The following is a 10,442-nucleotide window of genomic DNA, read 5'->3' as shown; positions in this document are numbered from 1 at the left end:
CATCTACTATAGTCCCACAACATTTCTATGTATTATATTTAAATCGTTTTAAAATAATGTTTACATTTATATAATCACTAGTTATTTTGGTTTCACAACTACAGTTGTTGGCCTACAAATGACAGATTCAGATTGAAAACTATACTGTTCAGTCTTGTGGACTGCGTTCAGCCCCGCTATTGACTTTTCATCTGGTTACTGAATCTGATTGTTGCATTTTTTCAAGGTGAATGTATGGATTTAGCATCACCATGGAGATTGAGAACTGTGATTGTCACATATATCTTCACACTTCCACTAAGCAGATGGGGAAGGAGAGAGAGTGAGGGGATTGATTATCTGGCCCAGGTTACCGTGCTGGGGGGGGGGGGGGGGGGGTGGGATTTTACACAGGGTGAAAAATGATTTAATTCATTTTGGAACCAGGTTGCCTCCCGGGCGTGAGCCAGGTACCCCGTTCAATGCCCACCGCAAAATCGTCTCATATCAAAGTGACGTAGCCTAGGCTAGATTAAGCACGTAGAGTAATAATCAAAATTGGGTTGGGTAACTTTCTAAATGTAATCCATTACAGTTACTAGTCACCTGTCCAAAATTGTAATGAGTAACGAAACTCCGTAACGTAATCTGATTACTTTTGGATTACTCTCCATGGAGACTAACGTTAGCTAGCTGCTGGTAGGATGTTGTCATTTGGACGAGTGGCCGAATTTCTCCTCCTCATATCGTTTTCCCTGTGGCTACAGCTAAAGATGCAGGTGTCATTTGGTTAGTTAGCAAAGACGTGTGAATCACGTTGCTAGCTAGCTATGCTGAACTTGAACGACAGTTCGCGTATCTCTTGGTTGTCAATCAAATGTATTTGGCATCGGTCAAATGTGCAGGCAAGTTCCCATTCGGTTGTCAAAACGTGGGTTGGGACAAGGCACGCATTGGCAGGCAAGCTGCAGAAGGGCGAGCAGGCCACTATTCCCCGTAGTTTATCAGTGCAATTTTGACGGTCAACTCCAAGCTGAACAATGTTTGAGACGTCTTATCTACTATTCCCTCGTTAGATTTTAGCTCATATCACTCTGGATAACATCAGCTGTTGATCTTGTTGACGTGCATAGGCAACTGAGGGGGAGATAGCCTACCTCGTCATGGTTGTTTGATCAACGGGACTGTAAAGTTCCCAAATGTAAGAGGACTCCCGTGGAATTGACATACTTGCAGAAATCCATTCAGGTGTATTTTGTGGCTTTTGGCAAATGCTTTCTAATTATCTAAAGTCGTGCTGTTGCTACTTCTTGTAAACACACAGTCAAGCTCAAAGGGAATGATGCCAGGCCTGTGTGCCAAAGGGATTATTTGTATATAGGTCTACTGTAGCTCTGATTGGCTACTGGTGCACCGGTCTGCGTGGACTCTGGTCCTGGATGAAACAGATGTTTTATTTACTGTAGTGTCTATTAATTGTCCAAACACACGACCGCTTTCCCACTCTATATTGCTATAGAATTTTCCCAAATGACTTACTGTATGTAATTCCCAAACATTCTATGAATTTAGGACCAAATCTAAGCGCTCGCTTGTCAGAAAATGTTTTTAAAAAAAGGCACCATATTCTTCCTGGGGGTGTATATGAACAGATTTGAACAAGATGTCATGTTATTAAAACGCTATCAGTTCCACTTTAAGCGCCATTAGAAGACAAAAAGGATCCATTAAACACATCGTGTGTCATCATAGTGGTCTCTACCTTGTGGTTAGATTCGCTCAGGTGGAACAGACTTAAACTTGCGTCGTTCTTTTCAATGCTGAATTGAATGTCATTGAAAAAAACAGAAAGGTGTCATAATGTTTTTTTTCTCTCACAAACATCCTTTCTAAATTTAAAAGTAAACATCCAGTTTTTCAAAAGTATCTGTAATCTGATTACAATACAATTTTTCTGTTAAAATGTAACTGATTACATTTGTTGTACTCAGATTACATGTAATCAGTTACTCTGCAACCCTGGTAATGAGTTAGGATTCTGTGTTTCCACATGTAAAAGTGATTTATTTTCATTAAAACGCTTTATTTGCCTTCCCAATGAAAACTAGTTTGGGCGGGTCAGTTTCGACACTATCATATCACCTGGGGGACCGGGAGCCAATAGTGTTGCTCGACAACCCGGAAGAAACAGCAGCCCGAAAAGAGCGCCTGGATTTCAATTTTGAACAGATAAGAAGACGTTGACAGGTTAGTGAAGCTTTTCAACATTTTATGTAGTGTATAACAGTTATATCGCTGTAAATGTGTAAGTCGAGTCACATTCCAGTCACTACCCGTAAACATTTTGCTTTCCTCGACGTTGTCGTTTAACTTTGCAGAAAACAGGGCTAGCTACGTTCATTGTTTGTTGTTAAAGCTAAACGTTATTTGCGGTGCTCACGTCGAGAAACATTTCAGTTATGTTTTTTTTAAAACTTTTTATTTTATTTTTTTGAAAAGTTGTCCTGTAAACTACACAACTTGTTACTTCGTCGCATGCAAGACGCATTTGAACGCGCAAAAGTGGTGAGGGAGGGAGTGCCCTTCTCAAATTGAACAGTAATCTGCTCCGCTCGGTTATGTTGTCAACAAGGCAGAATGATGCATCGTCCTGAAACACATCTCCTTTTTCCAACTACTTTTCATTTGGAATGCAGATAAGTCGTGTTTATCAAAAGGAATCACTTGTACACGTGTGAACACAGAATCCAACTCATTCCACCTGCTCCTACGTCACTTGTTTTACATTTACATTTAAGTCATTTAGCAGACGCTCTTATCCAGAGCGACTTACAAATTGGAAAGTTCATACATATTCATCCTGGTCCCCCCGTGGGGAATGAACCCACAACCCTGGCGTTGCAAGCGCCATGCTCTACCAACTGAGCCACACGGGAGCCGACTTCCGCCATGGTCTTTGAATAGAGTACCGGTAGTCATATTACCCATAAAACCTAAGGGTCAAACAAGAAAATGGTTCCAATTGTTTTTCCGCCATTAATTTTTCCCATAAGAGATTTTTAGAAACCCTTAAAATAAGGTCTGTGTTTCGTTTAGGCTTACCCTGGCACAACGTTTTTCATAACTGTAAATCTCTATAGGACAAGGTGACTTTTAGCAATATATTTGCCTGTATTTACCCCCTAAAAATGAAATGCTAATTAGTTGCTCGTAAGGCGATGAGACGGGGACATCCCAGCCGGCCAAACCCTCCCTCTAACCCGGACGACCCTCAGCCAGAACATACATTTGTATGTGACATTTTGTTTTCTTAGATGCGTACTTTTAGCTTTTTCTGAACTCACTTCTCTCGCGTGTAAAGCATAGAGGTAAGGTCTGCTCAGAACTAACACATCGCGTCAGTTGACCTAGCCCGCGTCAGTTGACCCGGCCCGCGTCGGTTGACCCGGCCCGCGTCGGTTGACCCATCCCGCGTCGGTTGACCCATCCCGCGTCGGTTGACCCATCCCGCGTCGGTTGACCCGGCCCGCGTCGGTTGACCCATCCCGCGTCGGTTGACCCATCCCGCGTCGGTTGACCCAGCCCGCGTCGGTTGACCCAGCCCGCGTCGGTTGACCCAGCCCGCGTCGGTTGACCCAGCCCGCGTCGGTTGACCCAGCCCGCGTCGGTTGACCCATCCCGCGTCGGTTGACCCATCCCGCGTCAGTTGACCCAGCCCGCGTCAGTTGACCTAGCCTCGCAAGCCAATCGCAGAACGTATGATTTTTGCTTAAATTCTGTCATTTACAATCTGGCCAGGCTGATATCCAATCTGGCCAGGCTGATATCCAGATTTTAATCTGGTACCATCGCACAGTGTGACGTGATGATCGTAATAGACTGAATCTGACCTACAGTCTGAAAAGGTCTTTACTGCTAATGGGGGAAACCTCCCAACATGTCATGACACAAGGAGGAATGGAAGACAGACATGTCTGCTTCCTATTAGCTAAGAGGTGCTTTCACATGCCCTTCTATTGACCTCCCCCTTTCTCTCTCCCTTCATGTCCCCTGGCTAAGAGGTGTCCTCCCTTTCTCTCTCCCTTCATGTCCCCTGGCTAAGAGGTGTCCTCCCTTTCTCTCTCCCTTCATGTCCCCTGGCTAAGAGGTGTCCTCCCTTTCTCTCTCCCTTCATGTCCCCTGGCTAAGAGGTGTCCTCCCTTTCTCTCTCCCTTCATATCCCCTGGCTAAGAGGTGTCCTCCCCCTTTCTCTCTCCCTTCATGTCCCCTGGCTAAGAGGTGTCCTCCCTTTCTCTCTCCCTTCATGTCCCCTGGCTAAGAGGTGTCCTCCCTTTCTCTCTCCCTTCATGTCCCCTGGCTAAGAGGTGTCTTCCCTTTCTCTCCCTTCATGTCCCCTGGCTAAGAGGTGTCCTCCCGTTCTCTCTCTCTATCTCTCTCTCTCTGAGTGTATGTAACCCAGTGCTTTCTCCCGATCTCTGACTCCCTCTTCTCGCCTTGTTGTCCCTTAACTAGTTATCCTCCCTGGACTCCCTCATTAGTGTCATCTCCTCTGTAGCACCACAGAGCAGGCTGAGACACCTGGGCTGTGTTCCAACTGGCACCCTGTTTCCTTTTATAGTGCACTACTTTAGACCAGGGCCCGTAGTGCACTATAATAGGGAATAGGGTGCCATTTGGGACGGGCGTTAGAATCCAGGGCCATTACTTAAAGTCTGAGGGCAGCGCTTTAGCAGCAATTAACCCCAGTGAAGTCTCCCAGGGTGCCGAGCGTCAACGACAGCCTTTCACTAACTAACACACTGTAAACAACAGGGTCTGATCAATGACACACAGAGTGCCTTTCTGCGAGGGAGGGAGGACTGGGTCAGAGAGAGAGAGGGAGGACTGGGTCAGAGAGAGAGGGAGGGAGGACTGGGTCAGAGAGAGAGGGAGGGAGGGAGGACTGGGTCAGAGAGAGAGGGAGGGAGGGAGTACTGGGTCAGAGAGAGAGGGAGGGAGGGAGGACTGGGTCAGAGAGAGAGGGAGGGAGGGAGGACTGGGTCAGAGAGAGAGGGAGGGAGGGAGGACTGGGTCAGAGAGAGAGGGAGGGAGGGAGGACTGGGTCAGAGAGAGAGGGAGGGAGGGAGGACTGGGTCAGAGAGAGAGGGAGGGAGGACTGGGTCAGAGAGAGAGGGAGCGAGGACTGGGTCAGAGAGAGAGGGAGCGAGGACTGGGTCAGAGAGAGAGGGAGGGAGGACTGCGTCAGAGAGAGAGAGAGCGAGGGAGGACTGGGTCAGAGAGAGAGAGAGAGCGAGGGAGGACTGGGTCAGAGAGAGAGAGAGAGAGGGAGGACTGGGTCAGAGAGAGAGAGAGAGAGAGGGAGGACTGGGTCAGAGAGAGAGAGAGAGAGAGGGAGGACTGGGTCAGAGAGAGAGAGAGAGAGAGGGAGGACTGGGTCAGAGAGAGAGAGAGAGGGAGGACTGGGTCAGAGAGAGAGAGAGAGAGGGAGGACTGGGTCAGAGAGAGAGAGAGGGAGGACTGGGTCAGAGAGAGAGAGAGGGAGGACTGGGTCAGAGAGAGAGAGAGGGAGGACTGGGTCAGAGAGAGAGAGAGAGGGAGGACTGGGTCAGAGAGAGAGAGAGGGAGGTCAGAGAGAGAGAGAGGGAGGACTGGGTCAGAGAGAGGGAGGACTGGGTCAGAGAGAGGGAGGACTGGGTCAGAGAGAGGGAGGACTGGGTCAGAGAGAGGGAGGACTGGGTCAGAGAGAGAGGGAGGACTGGGTCAGAGAGAGAGGGAGGACTGGGTCAGAGAGAGAGGGAGGGAGGACTGCGTCAGAGAGAGAGAGAGGGAGGACTGGGAAGAGAGAGAGAGGGAGGACTGGGAAGAGAGAGAGAGGGAGGACTGGGAAGAGAGAGAGGGAGGACTGGGAAGAGAGAGAGGGAGGACTGGAGAGAGAGAGAGAGGGAGGACTGGGTCAGAGAGAGAGAGAGGGAGGCCTGGGAAGAGAGAGAGAGAGAGAGGGAGGACTGGGAAGAGAGAGAGAGGGACTGGGAAGAGAGAGAGAGGGAGGACTGGGTCAGAGAGAGAGAGAGAGGGAGGACTGGGTCAGAGAGAGAGAGAGGGAGGACTGGGTCAGAGAGAGGGAGGACTGGGTCAGAGAGCGAGCGTGCGAGGGAGGACTGGGTCAGAGAGCGAGCGTGCGAGGGAGGACTGGGTCAGAGAGAGAGAGAGAGGGAGGACAGAGAGAGAGAGAGAGGGAGGACTGGGAAGAGAGAGAGAGAGAGAGAGAGGGAGGACTGGGAAGAGAGAGAGAGAGGGAGGACTGGGTCAGAGAGAGAGAGAGGGAGGACTGGGTCAGAGAGAGAGAGAGGGAGGACTGGGTCAGAGAGAGAGAGAGAGGGAGGACTGGGTCAGAGAGAGAGAGAGGGAGGACTGGGTCAGAGAGCGAGCGTGCGAGCGAGGACTGGGTCAGAGAGCGAGCGTGCGAGCGAGGACTGGGTCAGAGAGCGAGCGTGCGAGCGAGGACTGGGTCAGAGAGCGAGCGTGCGAGCGAGGACTGGGTCAGAGAGCGAGCGTGCGAGGGAGGACTGGGTCAGAGAGAGAGAGAGAGAGCGAGCGTGCGAGGAAGGACTGGGTCAGAGAGCGAGCTTGCGAGGGAGGACTGGGTCAGAGAGAGAGCGAGCGTGCGAGGAAGGACTGGGTCAGAGAGCAAGCGTGCGAGGGAGGACTTGGTCAGAGAGCGAGGGAGAGACTAATTGCATCACTAAACACAGTTCCTTCCTCAGCACTGTGTCCTTGGGTCTTCTGCAATACTATTGGTTATTGAGCTCTATGAAATACTTAGTCCTTGACCATGTAAAAAAATATTAGTGTGATTGTCAATATTGCTGTTGGATATAGCTTTTTCACAAACTTCAGGTGAGATTTCTAGTCCTAGTGAATTTCAGAAACCTATAATGGTTTGGAAAAAGTAAGAAAATGTCCAATGTTTTATTCTCTACAGATCTGGAGTCAGTGTCCGCCCTGGTAGGACCATTAGTTTCTCCCTCTAATGATTTCATCTGTCTACAGTTGTCCTGATCTCGAGTCAGCCCCAGTAATACCATGACTTTCTCCCCTTAATGATTTCATCTGTCTACAGTTGTCCTGATCTGGAGTCAGCCCCAGAAGGACCATGAGTTTCTCCCCCACCCCCGTGGACCCGACCGGCAGCCGTAGTGTCCAGGAGCAGAGAGAGAAGTGGGAGAGAAAGAGAACCCGTACAGCCAGGGCCCTGGTCCAAACTGAACAGAAATACTGTAAACAACTAGAACTAGTCAACACGGTATGTCAACAACACCTGCTATTTATACTGTCACGCGTCCCAAATGACACCCTATTCCCTATAGTGTGTTCTAGTTTTGATCTGGACCCATGGGGCTGTGTTCAACAGTAGTGAACTGTGCTTGGAATATGGGGGCCATTTTGGGACTCAACCATTTGTCCGGCTGAAACAGGAAATGGGATACCTAGGTAATTGTACAACTGAATGCATTCAACAGAAATGGCTTCCGTATCCACGTCATCGGCGCCTCGTGTTGATGTTGGGGGTTAACTGCCTTGCTCAAGGGCATAACGGCAGATTTGTCCGCCTTGCTGGCTCTGGGATTCGAACCAGCGTCCTTTTTGGTTACTGGCCCGACGCGCTTAATAACCTCTTGGCTACCTGCTGCCCTTACTATAGACCCATATTCATAGAGTGCTGATCTAGGATCAGTGTTTTAGATCATAATGAATCAGATTACATAGAGAGGGGGACCTGATCCTAGATCATAATGAATCAGATTACATGGAGAGGGGGGGACCTGATCCTAGATCATAATGAATCAGATTACATAGAGAGGGGGACCTGATCCTAGATCATAATGAATCAGATAACATAGATGGGGGGACCTGATCCTAGATCATAATGAATCAGATTACATGGAGACGGGGGGACCTGATCCTAGATCATAATGAATCAGATTACATGGAATGGGGGGGACCTGATCCTAGATTATAATGAATCAGATTACATAGACAGGGGGGCCTGATCCTAGATCATAATGTATCAGATTACATAGACGGGGGGGACCTGATCCTAGATCATAATGAATCAGATAACATAGACGGGGGGGGCCTGATCCTAGATTAGCACTCCTGCTCTGATACTCTTCTGAATACAGGCCGACAGTGTTTCCCAACCTTCAGATGGGCAGAGCGCTGTACTATGAGTTTATAAAGACTAACAAATCTTTATAAAGATTTTACTTCCTTTTTTAATTTTGTGAAAAACACTTAAAATGCAACTCTTCTGGCACTGAATGACCGATCTGCATGACACTTGACATGTGGCATCTATGGACAAAGATCTCTCAACGCAATACAGACTAGTACTCTAAAACAACATGGCCGCTATTGACCAATAAACATTTACCTGGGCCCGTGATGACCCCACATGTTAAAACAACAAGCCAGACAACAGGCTCATGATGACCCCACATGTTAAAACAATAAGCCAGACAACAGGCCCGTGATGACCCCACATGTTAAAACAACAGGCCCATGATGACCCCACATGTTAAAACAACAGGCCAGACAACAGGCCCATGATGACCCCACATGTTAAAACAACAAGCCAGACAACAGGCCCATGATGACCCCACATGTTAAAACAACAGGCCAGACAACAGGCCCATGATGACCCCACATGTTAAAACAACAAGCCAGACAACAGGCCCATGATGACCCCACATGTTAAAACAACAAGCCAGACAACAGGCCCATGATGACCCCACATGTTAAAACAATAAGCCAGACAACAGGCCCATGATGACCCCACATGTTAAAACAACAGGCCCATGATGACCCCACATGTTAAAACAACAGGCCCATGATGACCCCACATGTTAAAACAACAGGCCAGACAACAGGCCCATGATGACCCCACATGTTAAAACAACAAGCCAGACAACAGGTCCATGATGACCCCACATGTTAAAACAACAGGCCAGACAACAGGCCCATGATGACCCCACATGTTAAAACAACAGGCCCATGATGACCCCACATGTTAAAACAACAGGCCAGACAACAGGCCCATGATGACCCCACATGTTAAAACAACAAGCCAGACAACAGGCCCATGATGACCCCACATGTTAAAACAACAGGCCAGACAACAGGCCCATGATGACCCCACATGTTAAAACAACAAGCCAGACAACAGGCCCATGATGACCCCACATGTTAAAACAACAAGCCAGACAACAGGCCCATGATGACCCCACATGTTAAAACAATAAGCCAGACAACAGGCCCATGATGACCCCACATGTTAAAACAACAGGCCCATGATGACCCCACATGTTAAAACAACAGGCCCATGATGACCCCACATGTTAAAACAACAGGCCAGACAACAGGCCCATGATGACCCCACATGTTAAAACAACAAGCCAGACAACAGGTCCATGATGACCCCACATGTTAAAACAACAGGCCAGACAACAGGCCCATGATGACCCCACATGTTAAAACAACAGGCCCATGATGACCCCACATGTTAAAACAACAGGCCAGGCAACAGGCCCATGATGACCCCACATGTTAAAACAACAAGCCAGACAACAGGCCCATGATGACCCCACATGTTAAAACAACAGGCCCATGATGACCCCACATGTTAAAACAACAAGCCCGTGATGACCCCACATGTTAAAACAACAGGCCAGACAACAGGCCCATGATGACCCCACATGTTAAAACAACAGGCCCATGATGACCCCACATGTTAAAACAACAGGCCAGGCAACAGGCCCATGATGACCCCACATGTTAAAACAACAAGCCAGACAACAGGCCCATGATGACCCCACATGTTAAAACAACAGGCCCATGATGACCCCACATGTTAAAACAACAGGCCAGGCAACAGGCCCATGATGACCCCACATGTTAAAACAACAAGCCAGACAACAGGCCCATGATGACCCCACATGTTAAAACAACAGGCCCATGATGACCCCACATGTTAAAACAACAGGCCCATGATGACCCCACATGTTAAAACAACAGGCCAGACACCAGGCCCATGATGACCCCACATGTTAAAACAACAAGCCAGACAACAGGCCCATGATGACCCCACATGTTAAAACAACAGGCCCATGATGACCCCACATGTTAAAACAACAGGCCCATGATGACCCCACATGTTAAAACAACAGGCCCATGATGACCCCACATGTTAAAACAACAGGCCCATGATGACCCCACATGTTAAAACAACAGGCCCATGATGACCCCACATGTTAAAACAACAGGCCCATGATGACCCCACATGTTAAAACAACAGGCCCATGATGACCCCACATGTTAAAACAACAGGCCCATGATGACCCCACATGTTAAAACAACAGGCCCATGATGACCCCACATGTTAAAACAACAGGCCCGTGATGACC

General features: G+C 48.5%; 1 protein-coding gene across 2 annotated transcripts in view; it reads left to right on the top strand.

Moving 5' to 3' along the window:
• The first annotated feature begins 2,108 nt into the window (after positions 1 to 2,108).
• arhgef39 (Rho guanine nucleotide exchange factor (GEF) 39) overlaps positions 2,109 to 10,442 on the top strand; it is a 133,603-nt gene continuing 125,269 nt past the window's right edge. For both annotated transcript variants that reach the window (XR_011666768.1, XM_071331537.1), the window contains exons 1-2: positions 2,109 to 2,226; positions 7,100 to 7,282. Coding sequence is in view for 1 of the 2 variants with exons in the window: in XM_071331537.1 (XP_071187638.1) it covers positions 7,133 to 7,282 (150 nt within the window). In the remaining variant the exon portion in view is untranslated. The remainder of the gene's footprint in view (positions 2,227 to 7,099; positions 7,283 to 10,442) is intronic.

This window comes from Salvelinus alpinus, chromosome 11 (assembly GCF_045679555.1).
Source record: "Salvelinus alpinus chromosome 11, SLU_Salpinus.1, whole genome shotgun sequence".
NCBI classification, from domain to species: Eukaryota; Metazoa; Chordata; class Actinopteri; order Salmoniformes; family Salmonidae; genus Salvelinus; species Salvelinus alpinus.
The sequence above is the reverse complement of the archived record's forward strand: the minus strand, read 5'-3'. Positions and strand labels throughout refer to the sequence as shown.